Genomic DNA, 24,107 nt, shown 5'->3' on the forward strand with positions numbered 1-24,107 from the left:
AAGGCTGAACCCTGAAGGCTGAACCCTGAAGGCTGAACCCTGAAGGCTGGACCCTGAAGGCTGGAGCCTGAAGGCTGGAGCCTGAATGCTGAACCCTGAAGGCTGGAGCCTGAAGGCTGAACCCTGAAGGCTGAACCCTGAAGGCTGGAGCCTGAAGGCTGAACCCTGAAGGCTGAACCCTGAAGGCTGAACCCTGAACCCTGAAGGCTGGAGCCTGAAGACTGGACCCTGAAGGCTGGACCCTGAAGGCTGGAGGCTGGAGGCTGAAGGCTGGATGCTGGAGGCTGAACCCTGAAGGCTGGAGGCTGAAGGCTGAACCCTGAAGGCTGGAAGCTGGAGGCTGAACCCTGAAGGCTGGAGGCTGGAGCCTGAAGGCTGAACCCTGAAGGCTGAACCCTGAAGGCTGAAGGCTGAACCCTGAAGGCTGGAGCCTGAAGGCTGAACCCTGAAGGCTGGAGCCTGAAGGCTGAAGGCTGAACCCTGAAGGCTGAACCCTGAACCCTGAAGGCTGAAGGCTGAACCCTGAAGGCTGGAGCCTGAAGGCTGAACCCTGAAGGCTGAAGGCTGAACCCTGAAGGCTGAAGGCTGAACCCTGAAGGCTGAACCCTGAACCCTGAAGGCTGAACCCTGAAGACTGAACCCTGAAGGCTGAACCCTGAACCCTGAAGGCTGAACCCTGAAGGCTGGACCCTGAAGGCTGAACCCTGAACCCTGAAGGCTGAACCCTGAAGGCTGGACCCTGAAGGCTGAACCCTGAACCCTGAAGGCTGAACCCTGAACCCTGAAGGCTGAACCCTGAAGACTGAACCCTGAAGGCTGAACCCTGAACTCTGAACCCTGAAGGCTGAACCCTGAAGGCTGAACCCTGAACTCTGAACCCTGAAGGCTGAACCCTGAAGGCTGAACCCTGAAGACTGAACCCTGAAGGCTGAACCCTGAACTCTGAACCCTGAAGGCTGAACCCTGAAGGCTGGACCCTGAAGGCTGGAGGCTGGAGCCTGAAGGCTGAACCCTGAAGGCTGGACCCTGAAGGCTGGAGGCTGGAGCCTGAAGGCTGAACCCTGAAGGCTGGAGCCTGAAGGCTGAACCCTGAAGGCTGAACCCTGAAGGCTGAACCCTGAAGGCTGGAGGCTGGAGCCTGAAGGCTGAACCTTGAAGGCTGGACCCTGAAGGCTGAACCCTGAAGGCTGGAGCCTGAACCCTGAAGGCTGAACCCTGAAGGCTGGACCCTGAAGGCTGGAGGCTGAAGGCTGGAGGCTGGAGCCTGAAGGCTGAACCCTGAAGGCTGGACCCTGAACCCTGAACCCTGAAGGCTGAACCCTGAACCCTGAAGGCTGAACCCTGAACCCTGAAGGCTGAACCCTGAACCCTGAAGGCTGAACCCTGAAGGCTGAAACCTGAACCCTGAACTTATGTTTCTTCACTTTTTCAATAACTGACTGAACTGTCTCTGTCTGCTGGATTGTATTTGGATCCATTCCCCACTGCTTGGCTCTCACCATCCTGACACCCGTATTCAGTTTCTGTGACATTCATTAGTATTATTTTCGCGTAGAACATTTGGCATCTCACACACATACCTGTCTGTGAACCAACAGCAGTGATTGTGTGTGTGCATTCATATCCTTAGCAACCCAGCCAGGTGAGTGACACGATGTAGAAGTGGACAGGTGTCTCAGGTGCGGTGATACTATGTGTGCTGGTATGACATGGAGGAAAAACAAAGTGCATTCATGCCTTTGTACTCGACATTCCACAGGGGGGCGTGATCTTGGGGACTTTAAGGTGTGCCTGCTGTCAGCAGAGTTGTATTACCTGGAGGAAGTGGGTTCACTATGTGTGACACATGCAGCTTCAGATGCCAAGGCGGTCCATATGATCGTTGTCTCGTTTACACTGTGGCTCTTCAGGAGAGCAACTCCTGGAAACCCTGCAGTGTGTCTTCTAGTTATATTCTTATATCGCTCCACCATACTTGTAATTGTTGAACTCTGACTTTCCCTTTAAACTACCGCCTTGAGTAGCTTTTGAGTTAGAGAAAACTATTTCAATATTTAAAGTATATTCTATCTGGCAGGGTTGAAGAGATTAGACCCACTGAGACTACCAAGTATTATAGTAACTGTGATATTTAATGATCAGACCGGTTTGCTGGGTCAATACCACACAGGGAGGAATGGACAGGGTGTGGATGTCATTCCAAACTCCAAACATCGCAGCTCAGGTGTGGCAACACAGACTGAGTTTCTTCTGTACATTGCACATATGTGCACAGTGCAAATGTCATCAAAAACCCCCATTGTTGCCAGCGTTAACACACATTATATTATGACATGATATATGTCTTATTTGGTAAATAATACAATGTTTTATTCATTCATCAATTAATTAAATGATGGCATAAATGGTGGATATTTATGGTCAACCGTGTAACAACAGTAAATGTAGTGCCACACCGAATTGTTTTCTTTGTTCACCATCATGAGGGAAACATCATGAGGTATTTCTCCACTGTTGTAGCAGGTGAAGGGTGTGTGCAGCGTCAGCCTCTCAATGACAGGTGTGTCCCACTCTTCAGGTTTAAAACTAAATGCATTCCACATTCCCACACAGGCATTCATACAAACAACCACTCACCTCTGACACAAACTATGCCAAACCCTTCGCTGCTTAGCATTAAACACAGTCTGTTGGCAGCCAGGCGACTCTACCCAGCGCTCAAATATGTGATTCACTCAATAAAACACTCCTGCAGTCTGTAAAGCATCTGCTTGATTGGCCATATTACCTGTGTTTAGGTGAGTTTAGGTGAGTACTCGTGTATCACTCACGCCATAGTAACACAATACACTATTATTATTCTGCAGCGCTGAGAAGGTCATATACTGTAAGTAGATAACTAGATGAGTCTGATGGTTATATATACACTTGCATGTTATTACAGTTGTCCTATACAGACAAACACAGTTCACCCACACTAAACATTATAAATGAGTATCACAACACTGGTGTTTGCTTGGACTCAACCTGCTGCCATAAAACCCTCAGGAGAGCACAGACTGTATTGATCCACATCACATGCTGGTATTAAAGACGTGTGAAGACATTGTATTGTCTTTCATCGTACATCTGCCTGATAGAATATGTTGTGACACACTAATCTAATGATACAGCTTCATTCTGGATTTATTATCACTTTCATTATCATAGTTTCGGGCTTTTTTTCTATCACTGACGAGCCGATCCTGAAACAACAGCAGTCAGACCAAGTGACAGATGTGAAAACTGCACCAAACTATATTGTATATTAACAATGGATTATATGTGTAATATCTGGCCAAAGACTTCCCTTTCCATGTGCTGCTCATTGTTTACAGTCCAATTAACAGCTTAAGATGCAGGACTGGAGTTGGAGTAGAGACCGGATGCTTCCACAGGAAGTCAGTTTACAAGCTGACTCCGTCTGAACCAAGAAGAGAACGCATTTCAATGAGTTAGAACAGTTCTTTGTATTTGGTCATGTTCCTCTTGGTCTTGGTTGCTATGGACCCATCTGGAGCAGTTCAGAGGTTAGTGCCTTGCTCAAGGGCAACAGGCCCACTTCCCAGCAGCCATTGTGACATGTCGTAGCAGGGTAAAAACAAGTGTTCGGATCAAATGCATGATATTCTATTTAGTGTGACAGCCAGTGAGCAGCGTGCACAATGACAGACCCCTGGCCTACATGGAACAGGACCGTAATCAATGTTATTAGTTACACCTGTGTTTACAGTGCTGGGGAAAGAGTCACAGTCACTTGTTCACTCCATGTTTCCTCTCTGGCTACTGGGGATCAAACCAGCGACCTTCCACTCAGAGGTGAGAACCCTGAGTGCTGCATCAAGGGAGAGAAGTCTCGTCCCATCCCTGAAACCTGACAGCGTCTGAGCGGAGAACCACACCTCAAACTGGTATGTCAGGTGAGCAGTGTGTGTGTGTGTGTGTGTGGGTGTGTGTGTGTGTGTGGGTGTGTGTGTCACACTCCCTCCCATCCCCACACCCAGCAGAGACACCCTGCAGCCGGATCAGAGCTGCTCTTCTTTGAGCGTGACTCCACTGCATGACCCCTGCAGTGTGCAGAATGCAGTACAAAATGAAGAAGCCATTTCAGTGAGGAGAAGAGCAGAAGAAGGGGAGTAGACAGGATAGCCTGCTCTGCTGATCAGAATAATGAGCAATAGAATAAGGGAATAGTAAAGCAGGTGCATGCATTCCTCAAACTGATCTGTCATCTCCTCGGCTCTGCTCTGAAAGACCTACGAACTCTTTCCTTGTAGTCTTTCTTATTTTTTATGCTCAGCTTTTTGGCCCACTGGACCAAAACTATATAAATAATGATGACTACTCATCCTGCTGCCCTCCTAATGCTTCCTGTAGCACCACCATCAGGCCAACATGTCCACTAGCACTCAAGAAACATCACCATTTCATTTAAAGCATTATGTTTGGCAACAATCAGCATATTTTCAATATGATATAAACTCTCACCAGGCATCTTGTAGTTGTTTTTCTATATTTAAAGAGTTCAAATGTTTAGTAATTCACTATCCACATATTTTTACCTTCAGTTGTGGAAATAACATCCAAACACCTTTTATCTTGTATCCTGTTTCAACGACAGACTATAAAAGCCGTCCAGTGTATGATCCTGAGGCTCAAAGGGATGCAGGATCCATACCACGAGGAGCGCACTTTTTGACAAATGAATAGCTGGATGGATAGATACAAGCTTTAAAGAAATGTACAATCTGCACACAGACGACATTCTCTGTCCCGGGACCTCACATCGGATCAGGAAAAACTCCCCCCAAAAAGAAAGAAACCTCAGGGAGAGCAACAGAGGAGGATCCTCTATCAGAATGGACAGGAGTAGATGTCATGTGACCAGAATGAAGAACGTAACAATTACAGCACATTACATGACTATGACATAAATCATTCATATAATGAGTAGTAGGCATGATGAAAAAGTTACAACTGTAGGCAGGACCAGGATCCAGCTAAAACCAGGATCCATGTAAACCTGAGGAGAGAAATCACAAAGACTGTCGGGAGTTAGTAACGTAATGAACTTCTGTTGATGCAAAACATTACACTAACCCTCGGTACAAAATAATCTGAACTCAAAGGTCAGAGTTTACAACTTATTCAAATTCAGCTTTAGCTTTGAGCCACATCTCTGGTCTTTGACTTTGAGCTCTCAGGTTTTGTTTTTGGTTGAAAGATCTGGAAACCAGTAAGTGAACCTTTGAGTTTAGATGAATTTATTCACCTGGCCTGTTTTTTTTTGTACTTTCTCTTTCACTCATTTTGGTTCTTTAACTTTATTTCGATGTTTAGCATGTCATACATTCCTGCACACTGTCACCATAAGTCAGCTGACTTACTTTTCAGTTATTCATCTTCATCAGTATATATGGCTGACAAAGAGCTATGAGTGTCTGAAACACGTGATTGTTTTAGGATTTTGATTGTCTGACTCACCTGAATGTCAAGGTACTCACTAGATTACTCTCCAGTTGACTTTTATAAAGACACAAGTGTAGTATTGTATTGTGATGCTGAACATGTAAATGGCTTCAGAGGTAGAATAGTGTCCAGAAGAGGGCGCTGCATGTCCAGCTGCTGTGTTGACTCCATCACACCATGCCAGTTCACTTTACGCTAGAGGCTGTAACCTCACCTGCAGGAGGCTGTAGCGATTGACTTGATGAGCTCAGAGGACCTTTGATGTGTTGCACTACATATGAAGAACCTCAGGATGCCTCAATATTAACCTGTAGGGTAAATATCCTACAGGTCCCCGAGTCAGTATCTATAGAAATACAGCAACTCATCAACTTCATATGGAGACACCAGTTTGTGTGAAGAAATTTAATTTCACTCAATTTAATTGAATTGAATACATCTTGCTCTTGGTTATTGGCAAAATGGGTATCAGGACATACTTACTTTTTTAAAGTGACAATAGGTCAAATGTGCATGGTTTCATGTGAATCACAGTGTGAACAGACATGGGACGTACATTACTGGAGAATATAAGAAAACTGACTAAATCACTTTGATGTTAGAAGAATCACAGGTTCGTCCAAAGGCTTCTTTTTTAATGGAGTCACACTGATGCTACCGAGTACCAGACAGATAACTAATATATATATATAATAATAATAATATTAAAAATAAACAGTGATGAAATAACACAAATGATATACTGTATTGTAAATATTGCATGTTATATATATATATTGTATATATATAATATTGCATTTACATGTGCAGTTTATTTGTTTGTTTTTGTTGTGTGGCAATCTGGGACTGCACTCTGCATCGTGTTGTTCAATGACAATAGAAAATACCTTGTAACCATCTTTGATTTTTTTTATAACTGTACTAAAAGAAGCATTAGCGAAACCTTACCGCTGCACAAATCATGCAGCAAATGACACATGTGTAATTCAAAAGGGTTTGCTCTGTCAGAAAACACACAGGATTATCACCAGATATTTGCCATCAAAACTTGTACTATGATAATATGTCAGATGAGTTTTCAGTTATTTTTTTACCACTCCATCATGAGCAGTTTATTTTCATCTTTTCAGCATTGTTTTCTTTCCCCTGTGGACATCTGTGTCCACAAAGGTCACGGTGCACTTCCTGGTTGTGTTTTTGTAATAGTTCGTTATGACCGTTGGCGATTGGAATAATGCGACTGAGATTACTTCCAGTAGTCCATGTTTATTACGTGCTCGAGTTGAACATACAAGCAGCTAACGTACGTTCCCTGGCTCATCACGCCCTGCACCGTGTAACACCTAACGCCTCTGTTATGAACCTAAACAGTATTAGTGCACTATATCCTACATCCCCCTTTCTTAACATGGAGATTAACATCATCATTTTAACTGCTTATCAATCAAAATGAAATTAAACTGGTGCACTAATAAACTACCATCAATACAGCGTTTGATGTTCTTCTAATTGGATTACATCAACACAACTGACTGAATGACGTCTATGTCATACGAGAACAATTCACATATTTAATCATTTTACATTCCATCATTTCTTTTTTTTTTTTTTAAATGGCTATTCGCCATTTACAACAGTCCTTCATGTTGACTCATTTGAAAGGCTTTGAACCTCTCAGGGGGTCTGATGACTCGGCCGCTCCTGGTTTGAGTCAGATTTGGTGTGGGTGAGGAAGTACAGTCCATTGTCTCTGCTGTACTTGTAGATGGCGAATCTGGCAAATCCTCATCCATGCAGTCTGAATCTGAGGCTGAATTCACCTGGGTGCAGGCTGGCGTTTTCCTCAGATGACGTCTGTTGCGTTGCCCGGACGATGTCTGTATGTTGTAGGAACGAGGTTCAGCTCGCCCTGCTGTAACTACAGCTGGACGCCAACCCTGTGCAGTCTCCATGTGCACAGTGTCGCCAGGGCTCAGTTCAGGAAGCTGCTTCGTGCCTCTGTTGTAGTACTGTTGCTGTCTTCTCTGTAGGCCTTGGAGCGCAGAGTGTGCATCCTGGGGCACTGCAGGCTGGAGAATGGCGCTGGAGCTTGGTAGCGTGCTCCTCAGTGTTCTGCCCATGAGCATTTGAGCAGGAGAGTAGTCCATACCCGTAACAGGTGTGTTCTGTAGGGTGAGAAGTGCAAGATGAGGGTCTGTCCCGGTTTGCTGTGCCTTCTTTATCACCTGTTTCACAGTTTTCACATTTCTCTCTGCTAGGCCGTTAGACTGTGCATAGCCAGGGCTAGAATGAGGAGAATGAGTGAGTGTTATGCCCCATGATGTTGCAAAGTTGTGCATCTCTTGACTTGCAAATGGAACATGGTCGCATACTATCTCTTTTGGAATTCCCAGTCTGGAAAACACTGACTTCATTTTCATGATGACAGTGTGGGTGGTCTTGTCCCTAATGTTCAGTACTTCTGGGTATTTTGATAAGTAGTCCACTATCAAGAGGTAGGACTGACCTTGTATTTCGAAGATGTCCGCACCCAGCTTGTGCCGCGGGAGCTCAGGAATGTCATGTGAAATCATCGGCTCTCTCTGGTTTCTGGGCTGGAACTGCTGACATGTACTTCAGGCCTCGACCATTTGTTCAATGTCTCTCGCTATTCGTGGCCAGTAAACGTGTCTGTTGGCCAGTGCTTTTGTTCTGTGCATTCCTTGATGCGCTATTTGTAGCTTTTGCAGCACATCTCGTCTCATCACATTCGGAACGATTATTCTGTCACCGGCAAACATTATGCCGTCTCTCACAGACACAGTGTGTCTGATGGACCAGTATTGTGCCATTCGCGTGTCCACCTGTTTCTTGTGGTGTGGCCAGCCTTTTCTGTGTGTGTTTTGCAGAAGTTGCAGGGCATCGTCTTTCTGTGTCTCACCTTTTAGCTTTTCTAGTGACCCTATGCTGAGAGCGTCCGTGGGCTCCAAGGCATAGACCACTTTCACATCAGACATGTCGTCTTCTGATGTATCTTGGTCCTGTATGACTGCTCGGGACAGCGTGTCTGCGATCAGCATCTCTTTACCTGGCTTGTAGATGATATCCAGGTCATATCGCTGTAGCTACAGTAGCATTCTTTGCAGTCTGGATGGTGCTGCGCCCAAAGGCTTTCTCAGGATGTTCTCAAGTGGCTTATGGTCTGACTGGACATGAACTCTCACTCCATAGGCGTATTGATGAAACTTTTTGATGGCGAATACGATGGCCAAAAGCTCTTTTTCTATCTGAGCATAATTCTGCTCCGATCCAGTAAGAGCCCTTGATGCATAGGCTATTGGGTGTTCATCTTGAAGCAGACACGCTCCCAGCCCATCCTTAGATGCATCAGCCTGTATAACAAGCTGTTTCCTTGGATCAAAAAACTTGAGCACAGGTGTATTGGTAAGGGCCTCTTTGAGTCTCTTGATGGCCGCATCATGTTCATGTTGCCAGAGCCACGCCCAGTCTTTGCGCAGCAGCTGTCTCAAAGGCGCTGTGAGGGTGGCTTCACCTGGAATGTATTGAGCAAGATATTTTTATCATGCCCAACAATCGCTGTAGCCCTGCTTTGTCCTCAGGTGACGGCATCGCTGTGATAGCTTTTATTTTTGTGTTCACTCCTTCTGCAGTGACCACATGCCCCATGTACTTGACACTGTCCACTTTGAATTGTATCTTTTCTTTGTTGAATTTTACGTTTGCTTCTTTTGCTCGCGGTATTACCTTTTGTAGTATTTCATCATGTTCCACTTCTGTGGATGCTGCAATGATCAAATCATCTGCTATGATATGGACTCCCTGAATGTCCCAGAATGTTTCGCAGTTGTGCTGTTGGAAGACTTCACTTCAGTTTGCTCAGCACTTCATCAGTCGTGGGAATGGAGTAATGCTGTCTCAGGATCGCTTTATTTAAGTCACTGGGATCCAGACAGAGCCGAAGCTTGTTTTTGTCTTTCTTTTCAGTGACTACCAGGCTGTTTACCCATGATGTGGGCTCAGTCACTTTTGCAATCCCATCAGTTTGCAGCAGGCCATCAAGTGAGGCTTTCAGTCTGTCCATGAATGCAAGTGGTATTTTTCTACATCCGTGTATGACTGGTGTGACGTTGGGGTCTGTGTGAATGTGATATTCTCCATCAAACTCACCGAGTCCATTGAAGACTGATGGATGTTGGGATATCAATTCTTCTTTTGTCGCTGGATGTCTCACTGCCAATGTGTCGATTTCCACTCTTTTGATCAGGCTGAGCTCTTCGCACGCCTCATTGCCTAGGATGGGTACGGTGAAGTGCCTTGACACATAAAATGTGAGGTCTGCCTGGGCCTTTGACGTTGAATATGTGAATATATCCCTTCAGGCTCTAACCTAACGGTAGCTAATTACACATCAGAGCTGACTAGGATGACATGTGGTGTTCCCCAAGGTTCAATACTGGGGCCTCTTCTGTTCAACATCTACATGCTTCCACTGGCTCAGATTATGAAAAACAACAAAGTGTGTTATCATAATTATGCAGATGACACACAACTCTACATAACTATATCACCAGGGGACTATAGTCCTATACAAGGGCTGGCTAAATGCATTGAAGAAATCAATAACTGGATGTGCCAGAATTTTCTTCAATTAAATAAAGATAAAACAGAAGTAATTGTTTTTGGTCCCAAGGACGAACGATTGAAAGTCAGCGCTCAGCTTCAATCACTAATGTTAAAAACCTCAAACCAAGCCAGAAATCTAGTTGTAGTTATGGATTCAGACCTCAACCTGAACAGCCATATCAAGACAATTACAAAATCAGCCTACTACCACCTGAAGAATATATCAAGGGTTAGAGGACTTATGTCTCAACAGGATCTGGAGAAACTTGTCCATGACTTTATCTTCAGTAGACTGGACTACTGTAACGGTGTGTTCACAGGTCATTTATCTTCAGGAGACTTGACTACTGTAACGGTGTGTTCACAGGTCATTTATCTTCAGTAGACTTGACTACTGTAACGGTGTGTTCACAGGTCATTTATCTTCAGGAGACTTGACTACTGTAACGGTGTGTTCACAGGTCATTTATCTTCAGTAGACTTGACTACTGTAACGGTGTGTTCACAGGCCTCTGTAAAAAGTCAATCAGAAAGCTGCAGCTGATTCAGAACGCTGCAGCTGGAGTCCTCACTAAGACCAGGAAAGTGGATCACATCACTCCAGTTCTGAGGTCTTTGCTCTGGCTCCCTGTCAAACAAAGAATTGACTTTAAAATCCTGCTGCTGGTTTATAAAGCACTGAATGGTTTAGGGCCTAAGTATGTTTGTGATCTGCTGCTACCTTATGAACCATCCTGACCCTCAGGTCGTCTGGGACGGGTCTACTTTCTGTTCCAAGAGTCAGAACTAAACATGGAGAAGCAGCGTTCATCTTTTCTGCTCCACACATCTGGAACAAGGTCCTGAGAGCTGCAGGTCTGCTGAGACCCTCAGCTCCTTTAAGTCCACAGTGAAGACTTTTCTGTTTGCTGCTGCCTTTAACTGAACCAGATTCAATTACTGCATCTCACTACTGCATTTTATTTCTTAAACTGCACTGCAACTTTTATTCAACTTTTATTTTTTATGTTGCTTTTTCTACTTTTATTTTGCTTTTTGACTGTTTTAATGTTTTCTTAACTGTTTTTAAATCTGCATTATGTTTTGATGCTTTTAATGGTTTTATGTGAAGCACTTTGAATCGCCTTGTTGTTGAAATGTGCTCTACAAATAAACTTGCCTTGCCTTGCCTAACCTCACCCCTCCATATGCTATCAGCACTGTTTTCATGAGTTTCAAAGAAAACTTTCCACTCCTCTCCCCTCTGTTTTTTCCCGCTATGGAGTTGAATACCTCCAGTGGCAGGACATTTGCCTCTGCTCCTGTATCCAGCTTAAACTGGACAGACGTGTTGTTTACTTTTATGCTTGAAAACCAGGACTTGTCTCTTCTGGATTGTGGTTGGTCAAGTCTCACTGTGCCAATAAACAGTCCATCAAACTCTGTGTCTATTTCGTGCACTGTTTTCCGTGTCTGTGTCTGACCTGTCCTGCACATTCTTGCATAATGGTTTTGCTTACCACATTTGTTGCATGTTGCTCCATATGCAGGACATTGGCGTGGTTGGTGTGACTTTCCACAATTCCGGCATATTGTGCTCGATCCTTTGCTTTGCATGTATGTTGCTGACGGTTTAATTTTATTTGGTGTTTGCTTGTCCCATGCTTTACATTCGTGTAGTACGTGCACTGCTGTCTCATTTCTGGCCCACCCATAGCTTGTATCTGAGCCTTCGCGGTCTCTGCAGCACGACACGTGTTTATCCGTGCTTGGAAGCGCTGTTCCCATCGTCTCAAATTTTCTCCCAAGTTGCCGGTAAACACCAACGGCGACGGCAGCTGAAACTGTTCCATTTTGAGTTAGCCGTTAGCTTTTCCCACTGTAGTCCATGTTTATTACGTGCTCGAGTTGAACATACAAGCAGCTAACGTACGTTCCCTGGCTCATCACACACCCTGAACCGTGTAACACCTAACGCCTCTGTTAGGAACCTAAACAGTATTAGTGCGCTATATCCTACAGTTTTAGAGCTTCATAAAGTTGACATGATCAGTACATGTTGTAAAATCATCATCAGCGTCTTGGGAGGTAGTTTGACTGATGATGATGATGATGATGACGATGATGGTGATTAGCTGTAATACATGCATGGTAGATGAGGCCATGTGGCAACGTCTGCCGTAGTTCTAGAGTTAGTAGTTCTGCCAGTGGCTGAGGAGGATTTGACTGGATTAGCTGGTCTCGGGTTCCTATAATAGCAGATGTAAGATCACTGCTCCCAATCCTATCTGCAGCCATTACAAATCAGAGAGTCAGAGCGCTGATGCTTGGCCTCAGACTCATTAACCTCAGAGCTCCACTGAGGGATTAAGGTAACAGGAGGATTGGAGTGCAGACACCCTGCTGAGAAGCATATGGGAGAATGTTTTCACTAACAGAAGGGCGATGATGATGGAAAGCACCAGACAAGCTTGTAATACTTGTGTCTGGTTTATGACTCATTCATTCCCGTGTTAATATCGAGTCCTTATAATGTAGCAGGTCGTCCACTAACAGAAAGATCCCCGGCTCCCCCAGCGATGTTGAAGGGTTCTTGAACCCCAAACTGCTCCTGAACGTCTGAGAGAAGTCAGAGGAGAAAGAAACAATATTTAAGAATAAGAGTGTGCATGTTCTCCACATGTTTGTGTAGGTTCCCCATGGTTCTCCACAACATGTGTCCATCCCCAAGGCTGTACTGGTCTCAGTGAGGGAACACAGGCCACGTGTACTAGTCTGTTGAAGTGCATGTAAAGTACCAGTTGTCATGTTGTGAGCTTTGACATAACTGAGTTCATAAAACTGTGATTTTGATATTCTTTGCCTTATTTCCTCCATGTACATGTGTTCAAACTTAATGAAAATCAATGCTTTCATTTCCAAGATAACTTGAGCCAAAGAGTTGGAGAAGGATGAGCGTCGACAGAACAGCCTAAAGGTTATAAAGCCTTTCAGAATAATAATGTAGAAATACTGCGGAAATTAAATATGCAGGAAATGATGTTTGTTATAATGCTGTTTCAAAGCTGTCTTTACACAGCCAGGAATACAATTCCAGTGGAGAAATACCGAATCAAATAATGTTTTTGTGTCAAATCAAATTCAAATAATATCCATATATATGTAATATAACGTATCTTGGACTAGTACTTTTGTTGTTTTTAAGGTTTTTCTATAGATACATTCAGCTTTAACAGAAGATGATCAATGACCAAAATAAACATTATCAGTCGACGACAACCAGACGTGACCATTCAGACGTGACCAACCAGACATGACCAACCAGACATGACCAATCAGACGTGACCATTCAGACGTGACCAATCAGACGTGACCAATGAGACGTGACCAACCAGACGTGACCAATCAGACGTGACCAATCAGACGTGACCAACCAGACGTGACCAATCAGACGTGACCAATCAGACGTGACCAACCAGACGTGACCAATGAGACGTGACCAATCAGACGTGACCAACCAGACGTGACCAATCAGACGTGACCAACCAGACGTGACCAATCAGACGTGACCAATCAGACGTGACCAACCAGACGTGACCAACCAGACGTGACCAACCAGACGTGACCAACCAGACGTGACCAATCAGACGTGACCAACCAGACATGACCAACCAGACGTGACCAACCAGACGTGACCAACCAGACGTGACCAACCAGACATGACCAACCAGACGTGACCAACCAGACGTGACCAACCAGACATGACCAACCAGACGTGACCAATCAGACGTGACTATGTTGGATGTCAAACACACTGAGAACACAGCCCGTCCTAAGCGGTGGATATAACATGAACAGCAGTGGATCTAGTCTTCTCACCATGACCTCCTTAAACTTCTGCTGACGTTTGAGTTGCAACTGCTTTTAATGCTCTAACCCTCTTTCTGAAGACAATGGGAGGCAACTGGTCCACAGCAGGGTCACTGGGTATGATGGTGTCCTCAGGGGCCAGCAGGCAGCACCCTCCTGTGTCCAGCTTAGTCACACTAAGAAGACGTTGCTGTCAGTGAAAAATCACATCCAGGTTATTTGTCTGGAATACATATATAAGAACTGGTCATGAAAACACCACAAACTGAATGACAAGGGATCTTAACACAGCTCCTAACAGTAAGAATACGGAGAGGTTATTTCTATGACAGGCTCTCTCTTTGTCCATTTGGGTAGGATTTGACACAAAATGAGCCTCAAATTAATACCAATAGACACAATGACGCAGCCGAAAAATGCCAGAATAACAACTGACATGCCAGAATAACAATTGATCTGCGGGAATAATAGCTGACCTGCTGAACTGACCACTAAACTGCAGGATTAACAGCTGACCTGCTGAAATAAAACTGACCTACGGGAATGAGAGCTGACCTTCTGGAGTAACACCTGACTGAATAACGGCTGACCTGCTGTAATAACTGGCCTGTTATTTGCTAAATCCTTCTCTGTTGTCACGACTATTAAGCTTTCCATTCTCACATGGCACAAATACAGTTTACAGAGATGACAGAAGCAGAAAAACATTGAATTTAGAATTATAATGATGTTCATGGCCTGACAATTCCTGAGATCAGAAGGCGAATACAGCGCCACCAGTAAGCCTTGCACCCAATGTCAATTATTACAATTTGTATTTTGACATTTTATTGTTAGACTATACAAGATCCTAGAAAAGTCATGTTCATGTTTGTGACATCATTCCAATATAACTTCTATTGGCTGAGTGGGAACAAGCAGGAAAAACACTGTGCACTATATTATGTACAAGATGATCAATGTGCAATCAAACTTGACGAGTGGTAATGGGATTTTTAGAATATGCATCATGGAAGATAAAGTAGATTTTGTTACATCACGGCTGGGAGTCAGTCATCAGTTTTGGAAACACAGGCTTCATTAAAACCAGAACGTGTGACTGTTAACACAGACTAAATAATCAAGTTTTGAGTTTACGTTTAACTGCTAGTTGGTTCCCTTGTAGACCCGTCCAGATGATTCCAGATTCTGGCACCACACAACTGAAGGCTGCTCTTAAATAGGGATGGGGATCGTTTGGGTTTTTTCCGATACCGGTGCTTAACCGATACTTTTAAAACGATACCGGTGCTAAACCGATACTTTTAAAACGATACCGGTGCTAAACCGATACTTTTAAAACGATACCGGTGCTAAACGGTGCCTGAACCGACACTTTTTTATTGCCAAGGCAATTTTTTTTTCTTCAAATTGAACAATATTATTAACTGTTTAAAGTATACTATAGATATAAATAAATAAGTACATACAAAACACGCTTCAAACTACAGCTTCAAACCTTTTAACTTCAAACTATAAAAATAATAATAATAATAATAATAATATCATATATATAATATAATATAATTAATAATCGTTTTTAGCAACTTTACAGAGTAGTGTAAAAAAAAAGTATTTAAATCGGCTCAGGCACCAGAAGGAAGCACCGAAATCTGCGTTGCTTTTCGGTCCGGTAGGTACCGGACGTGTTGGAACCGGTGCCAGTATGTCACCGGTTCTCGGTACCCAACCCTACTCTTAAATGCAACTGCTATCTGCCTGCAGGGTTTTAGAGGACATGGGCAGTGCTCGCTGAAAACATGCCTGTTGTAAACGGGCATAACATTTTCCTGTGGATGTTGCTGCTTTCTGGAAAACACACAAACTAGTTCACACTGCACTGGCTTTCCTGTGGTCCTCAGCAACACACCTACCATGCCATACTGTAGACACAGCTACACACGGTCAGAAACACAGTGAAGTACACTCTGGTTCAGGGGAAACACCTGGAGCAGACTTTATCATAGGCAACTGCCTGGGGGCCTCAACTTAAAGGGCCCCAAACCAAGTATCTTAGAAAGTAAAACAACAAAAAACATGAAGCCTAAGAGCGACAGCACTGGATAAAAATACAATAAATTCAACAATTTTCAAAATGCATACTAATGACCAATTCAGTATAGGCTGTGTACTTGCATACTGCCTTTGTCAGTAGTATAGGCGGTCTGGAATAAAGCAGGGATGTCTTGCTGTAAAGTTAGAAATGGGTCCCATCTCCCAAGAGCCTTACTCTGTGGGTCTGTTGGTGGCTCGTGGTGTAACAGTTCTGTTCGGTATGAGAGATAGGACACAGTAAAACCTTTCAAATGAGCAATAATAGATTATTTAGGCGTTTAGGAGTGGGGACATGGACTTGTATAAAGAGTCAAAATACAAGTTTAGCAACTACCAACGCTAAATGACTGAGAACTCTGCTTCTGTCTGGAGAGACAGATCACCAAAACAAGCCAAAAGACCCCACCTCCTGAATGACTTCCGCCTGGCTAACCAGCAGAACTCGTTCCGCTGGAACAGTCCTGACCCCATCCCCCAGCTTCAGACCACCAGCTGCCCCTCACCCAGCCAGCTTCATGCCCCACAACCACCATCCCAGTTTGCGGATGACACCACCCTCATTGGACTCATCTCTGGGGATGAGTCCGCCTACAGGTGGGAGACTGACCATCTGGTGACCTGGAGCAGACAAAACAACCTGGAGCTTAACGCTGAGGGAACGCAGCCCCACCCGCACCCATCACCCTGTGTGAGTCCATGCTTTGGAGTCCTTTGCTTCCTGGCCTGCACCATGACCCAGGACCTCAGCTCCATCACCAAGGAGGCTCTGCAGAGGATGTTCTTCCTGAGGCAGCTGAAGAAGTTCAACCTGCCAAAGACCATGATGGTGCACTTCTACACTGCCATCACTGAGTCCATCCTCTGCTCCTCCATCAGTGTCAGGTGCGCTGCAGCCACTGCCAAGGACAAGGCCAGGCTGCAGCGCATCATCCGCTCTGCTGAGAGGTGATTGGCTGCAATCCGCCTTCCTTCCAGGACTTGTTTGCCTTCAAGATCCTGAAGCGGTAAAGAAAGATTGGACACAAACTGTCTGAGCCCCTTTCTCTGGCAGGAGGCTGCGGTCCATCAGGACCAGGACCCCACGCCAAAGCCCGGGACCCTCTGACTCTGACACCACCAGAACTACAACACCCTTGCACATCTTTTCTTTTCTTATTAAAGTACACTTGCCACTTTTATTTTATAATATATCCTTTTTCAAAAGTACTGTTATCTGTTTGTTGTTTAACCATATTTATCAATTATTGCACTATGTTTATTGTTTTTATTATATCTTTATTTTTATTGTTTTATTCTATGTCTGTGTTTAGTCAAATTCCTTGTATGTGCAATGTACACTTGGCCAAAAAATGATCCTCATGCTGATTATTCATCCATTTTTCAATGATAGTGCAGTATATGTAATTCAACTTTTTGGAGGAAAACAAACACAACAGACATCAATTTGTGAATCTTTAAGAGATAATGCAAGACCGGCTATGTGGTAGTTTTTAGTGACTTGGTGATCATTTTCTTCAAAATGAGCATTAATAAACTACAGGATCGCAGCTGTCACTATGAGCCAGACAACTACAACAGCCTCAAAGTGGCGTCATGCGGTTACATCACTGACTGTCATGGACTCTCTAAGCAGGTAGACACTTAGCTCGTGGACAGCGCTTCTTCTTAATTGGAGAACCAGCACTGTCGCGCAGCGGCGGGAGACGCGCAGACTTCATGTCAACCGATGGGAACGCTTCAGTCAGCCGGAGAACGCCCACGTGCCGCGTCCCGTTACCGGAGAGCGGTGTCCGTCCCATTGATCTGAGGGGAATGAATGCTGACACATCCACGCAGTCAGCGCGGGCGGAGTGATGCGGCTCCGGGACCGGGCCACTTAGTCGCTGCTGCGGGAGTCCGGTACAGCGGCGCGCGGCCGGCACACCTGGACCACGGTCTGGACCACGACCCGGACCACGACCCGGACCACGACCCGGACCACGACCCGGCCCACGACCCGGACCTGGACCCGGACCACGGGAGAACATGTCTCTGCTGAAGCAGCGCGGGAGAGAGCTCGAGCGCTTCGACGGACTGTCGCTCATTTACTGGTACGTGGAACGAGTCTCCTAAAGTTCATTATGGAGCTGCAGATGGGTGGTCGTGCTCCCACATGCTTTGAGACCCACGTGGTTCCGTGAGAGGTTCTGCTGATGCCATGTGGCTCACTAGTCACTAGTTGTAAGGGGTCATTCAAAGTCTAACATTTGTTTTTTTAAATTGTAATTTGAAGTATTATTTATTTCACCTGATGCAGCTGTGTGTGATGGCGTGGGTTTGACTCTTTTTTATTAGTTTATTTATCTATTTTAATTCTGGAAGTACATATTTAAAATGTTATTTGAATGTATTTTTCTTGGTCTAATGTAGGATTGTTTAAATGTTCTAAACAATCCAACAACAACATCAGTGCATGTTAAGGTGGGAGATATAACTTCCCTGCTTCAGTGGTGATGGGTGCAGCTGTTTCACTAAAATATCAAACCTGCAGATTAAGCACATTATTCACAGTAACATGTGCAGTAGGATTCAGGTAAAATCTCTTTTAAATTACACTGACAAAATGAAGAATATAATGCAATGTCAGTACATTTTTGGGGGGGAGTCTTTCCTGATCCGATGTGAGGTCCCGGGATAGGGATGTTATGTGTGCAGATTGTAAAACTCTGAGGCCAATTTGTATTTGGGATTTTGGGCTATATAAAATGAACTGAATAGAATTAATTGATTATTATTTTTGTGGAATATATCATTATGACACAATATTTAGAGCCAAATAGTAAAACATTTAGCATCTATAAAGCAACAGTCAAAGGTAAGGACTGAAAGAGTTCATTGATAACTAGATGAATCCAGATGAAATGTGAATGATCCCATGGGAAAGCAGGGCAGATTGGGGGGGGGGGGGGTCATCTTGTTCTTGTGCTTGTCCGGAGGGGAGGAGTCAGCTGAAGAGGTGCTGAGTGGACGGTTGAGGCCGGTCAGCCGGCAGCGCTTAAAGGCAGCCGAGGAGAGGTGAAAGGACAGTGTTGGGTAGCCGTCTCTCTCTCAAACAGAACCACCCACAAAGTTTCACTCATGATTCTCTCCTCCCAGAAGTTACCCGAGCTCTGGGACTACTTTCTGATTTACGTCTCAGGAGCCCTAGAGTTCAATCCTGACAGCAGAGACATAGACCTGGGACTGTTTCCTCTCAGGATGAACCCCACCATTAAGACCAGGTAGGTGTGACACAGGGGGAGGAGGGATGCGTCACATCGGCTCTCTGACATCGATGCGCTTCACTGCAAACGCTCAGCGACGTTGAGAATGAGTCATGTGTGCAGCGCTCACTGTCTTTAAAGATGTGCTGCTGTGCAGGAATAACAGAAACGGGTCTGTTAAGTTTGTACCACTGACGAGATATAGGTCTGTAGTTTGTATTTAGTAATATAGTAGTACAAAAAGATTTAAAAACTAGTTATAGAGAAGATAGATTTATTGATAAGCGTAAGAAAAAGCAGTGCTTTTTGGCTATTTATGATTTACCTGAAACATAATCTTGTCCACTGTAAATGACTGTGCATCACTGATGATACTTGATGTATTCTAGATTAACATCTGAAATGAAAGGCTGCAGTTGTGACTGTCGGGTCGGAGAGGAAGGAAATGATTCTCGGTCATTCAGACCTATTACTGAATTTGATGCAATGAGTAAAAAATACAATGTCTGCCCTGTAGCTGCATAATCCCTCACTTAAAAAAGAAAAAGCCATGGTTGATTAGATCTTGTGATAAGTTGTGGTTAAACAGGGTATGAAAGCATAATGACTCATCATCATTTGTGGCCTACAACAGAAAAGACAAATGTAAAACGATGTGAAATGAAGAGAGTGTCTGGAAAAGGACTGTTCAGTTTTGAAGATTCGAATCATTTGGTTCCCAATGTGTGGTCCGGGGTCCACCAGGCGGTCCCCTGCAACGGGAAGAAGCCGATACGATGTAACAGAAGCAGCTTGTGTTCGTATTCTGAGATGTCATCAATCATTAGCAGAAGCCGTCACGTGTACTTTGGTCTATTGTTTCCTTCTTGTCTCTGGTTCACACTAACTTATAGGGACCGAGACGAGTCCTCATGGAGTCATGTGACTGACAGGTCTTTCAGTCATTGGACGGTTCTTGGTGATGTAACTCCTCTGACAGCGCAGCACCTCCCTCTACATGTCTCGCACAGAGCATTGTGGGTCTGAATTTGCTTGCATACATGTACATATCTACATCCTGGTATTTTTGCCAAACTGCCAACGCTGACATGTATTGGGACCTCCACATTTTGTTCTGGCGTACTAAATAGTCTGCTAATATTGGTGTTGGAATGCACCGGCAGTTATCTCCGTCAGCACAGTTGCCGTTGCTTGCATTGTTAGCACCGCTAGCATTGTTAGCACCGCTAGCTTCTAGCTGCCACTCCGCTGTCGCCATGTTAAGAGTTGTAGAGGCAAAAGGAATGTTCTAAGTTTTCGTATTGACAGTAGCATTCAAGACACATGTATTTAGTGTGGACACGGGGAAGGAAGGGATTTTGAACAGATGAGTTTGGTGCTATATCACATGCAGTAGGTCTACTAACTATCATCTAAAAAGATACGAGTGCTGGATCCATGCTGAGCGTCTCATAGCTTAGCTTTTTTTTGTACTCATTTACGTTACGTTATCTATTTTAATGTTTTGTCATCTAATGTTGAAAGGAAATAACCAGGGTGAAACAGTTATTGTGTGGCCGCGACATTTAACTGGCTTGACTCCTTTTTGACTGATGTTAAAGAAACAAATCTCCACCGGCTGTGTTCTACACGCAACAATGACGAGCATGACGAGATAAATCAGATCGATAGATCGCTTTGGAGATCTGTGAATGTTGATGATCAGCAGATGCATTTCATAATATTGAACTTTTAAAATCATATACCTGTTATTTCACAGTCCTCTGCTTGGTCTGCACGACTGAACTTGTCTAAAGTCCCAATGTGGTTTAAGGTACCGTCTGGTTTTAAGAGGGAAATCATTTACTTTGAAGTATCATATAAAACAGATATCAGATATAAAGTCTGCTCACTTTATTGCTTTATTGCTGGACCACATTCTAGTGCTGTGTTGAATTCTTTATCGATGGGAAAGGTTGCTTATGGCAGATTATACCCGTCATTCCTGTTAATGCAGATGCTTTAATGAAATGCATTGTGTTCTGAAACATTTGACCAGCATGGAGCATGACTCACACGCAGATCAAACCAGATGTTGAGACAGTGAGACAGATGGTGCAAACGCTGTTCTTTTTCTCTGTCTCTGTCTCTTCCACTTCAATTCCATATTTTGCTTTTGGCACTAGATGCTTTTGGGCTAGACAGAAGCATCCGGACAATATTGGCCTTTTGTTCAATTTCAAATTCCAGCCTGTCAGTTTGACTCACCTCTGATAGGATGGAAGGAGCTTCCTGCTGCGACACATTGGTATCATTTCCCCATCAGGCCACTTGTGTTGTGGGTGGATTTACTCAGCCGTTACTAAAACCTGGAATTGACCTCACCTGTCTCCGATTGAAAAAGGTTGTCTGGAACAGTTTTTAAGGTACTTTTATTGGTAACTCACAGGGGTGGAGAGCTGGTGTTAAGGAGCCTGGGGAGGACTGATGGGGAGCAGATGACCTTGCCCTGTTGACCGGTGACCTCTGGCTGAAGCTCGGCGCGTGGGAAGGAGGGGGCGGTGGATAAGTGGCAGGAGTCCAGAGACGAGGGTTAGAAGCAGGTCACTGGCTGCTTATTAGAAGCCTGTTGGGAAACATGGGGCAGCTTGGGTTAACACGACTGTTGCACACTTCTATGAGTATTTGAGGTGGAAACTTCCAATGAGACTTAACATCAATTTATGGGAATTAACATGAATAAAATGTAAACATCAGGATGTGTTTACTGTGTTAAATGCAGATAGAAACAAACATTTGACCATATCAAGCAGACCAAATCCATTTATGTGCCAAACAACAGTAGTTCACATACAATGTGAAATGTGCCGTGTGGTGAGTTAGCTAGCTGGTAAGCTAACAGTGTGGGCTCTGTGTAATTTGATGGGATGCTGAATATGGTCTAAGTTTACAGTTAGAAAAGAACAATTTTGTCATTGAAACTAGCAAAATATCCTAAACTGTTCTTACCCTTTGCAACCGTAGCTAAGACAGTACAGGAAAATCAGACAAAATCAAACAAGCACAGGACTTTCTTCCAGGAGGCCGCTGTATATTTATTGCAAGAGTAAAAGCAAACGTTGACATTTAGTCACGTGACTTGCTTTACGTCAACTACGATCTTTTCCTAAACCAAACTCAGTGGTTGTGTTGCCTAAAGCTAACGTCTTGTGAAGACGGAGATGTATTTAGAAAATGCCCGTGTTGACAGTTCAGGACTGACGCTAGAGGGGTATGAGGAGCGTCGTGCTGAAGCTAATATCTACTGACCGAGCTGCCTTCTTCAACACTCTGGTGTGAGAATGTGCATTAAACCGTCCAGCTGGCAACAATCAAAGCAGGCCGGATGTTCTCTATGATGGATTACAAACATTTAGGACGTTTTAAAGTGACTCTGTAACTCAAGTGTTTGTAACGGGATAACCATACATGCTAAAATGTTAAAGAGCAACAATAGCACAATTAGAAAAGGGTCCTGGTCTTGCAGTGCATTGAATTCAGTGTCTTCATTTGTAAGATAATGAATGTGTTATTATTACCTTTGCTGTTGTATTCACCCATTTGTGTGTGCACATTTTACTATATGGTTTTATTCATTAATTCACTGAAAGCTGACTCCTCACTACTCTTAACCGGCCAACACCTGCTCCAGTCTGGCTCCTGTTTCTGCAACCTGTTACGAATGGTTCCTCTCGTGATTTACACGCCTCTGCAAGACAATCGCATGCATACAGTTCAGAATGGAGTTGTTGAGGAAACACCTGTACGATCAGAATGTTGCACAAGTAGCTCGTTTACAAGCTAACGTTAAGACGCTAACTCGTCATCAGACGGTAGCCGGTGGGTTCCCTGCTTGTATTTCAGCCTCTGTTGCTCTTCATTGGGCCGTTTACCGGCATTCAACCAGAGCCTGCTCCAACGTGATTGGTCAATACTGTTCACATCAGACAGCTTCAGATGCCAACATATGCATATGAACGCACAATCTGTTTATAGAGATTATTCTTGCTATCGATGAGGTTTTGGGAGCACATTTTTTTGGAATCCTGAAATTCCACCTGATACTGTAAATCTACAATAGTTAGAGCCTTTCTTTGAAACAACCCTCAAACATAGCACAGTCTATTAAATATATAAATGATTTTGTTTATTTGACTCGGTGTCCTTGACTTAATCTTCCTGGTGAACGTGACCATGGGCTGTGACAGTGGGGGCAGGTGTGACTGGATGCACTCTGACAAGTTATTTACTGGACTCTGTCTGTGGTATTCAGGCCTCTGGTGGCAACACACATCCCTTTGTTCTGCTGTGACAGAGGAAAACAACACGCTCTCATTAAGTCACCTGGCCTCAGCATCGCTCACCATCTCATCTGGGACACATTGTTCTGATGCACATATGTCCTTTGTTTCTTTCCTGTGAACTCAATGTTGCTTCGATGTTTGTGTAGAATACAGCCTGACTGTCCAGTAGAGTACAACACTTTTCATTTGGAAAAGCCCCACTGCTGCTTTTATGTTCTGTCTCCACCTGAACGGACTGCTTCTCAAGAGGCTGCTCGTTGAGATAGAGAGGTACGAACGGGTGAGGGGAGTACATATGACAACATTTCAGAATAGAGTAACTCCAGCAAAAGTATTTTCTTTGGTTTCTTTGGTTCAGAATTTCAGAATTTTTAATGCAAAAAAGACTAAACCTATAGCCGGCAGTCATCAATACATTTGTTTAGGAAAGCAAAGCAACCAGAGGTCGTATTAACGAAGCATCATCACG

The 24,107-nt window shown here is 44.2% G+C and overlaps 1 protein-coding gene across 1 annotated transcript in view; it reads left to right on the forward strand.

Annotated features, from left to right (window-relative positions):
* Positions 1 to 19,191: 19,191 nt before the first annotated feature.
* The window catches only part of LOC306750077 (syntaxin-binding protein 4), a gene marked incomplete at both ends in the record, with an annotated part of 69,191 nt that continues 64,275 nt past the window's right edge, over positions 19,192 to 24,107 (forward strand). Inside the window, one exon of the mRNA XM_079233468.1 lies at positions 19,192 to 19,334. Within this exon, the coding sequence (XP_079089594.1) occupies positions 19,192 to 19,334 (143 nt within the window). The remainder of the gene's footprint in view (positions 19,335 to 24,107) is intronic.

Source organism: Taurulus bubalis (assembly GCF_910589615.1).
Source record: "Taurulus bubalis genome assembly, chromosome: 17".
Lineage (NCBI taxonomy): Eukaryota > Metazoa > Chordata > Actinopteri > Perciformes > Cottidae > Taurulus > Taurulus bubalis.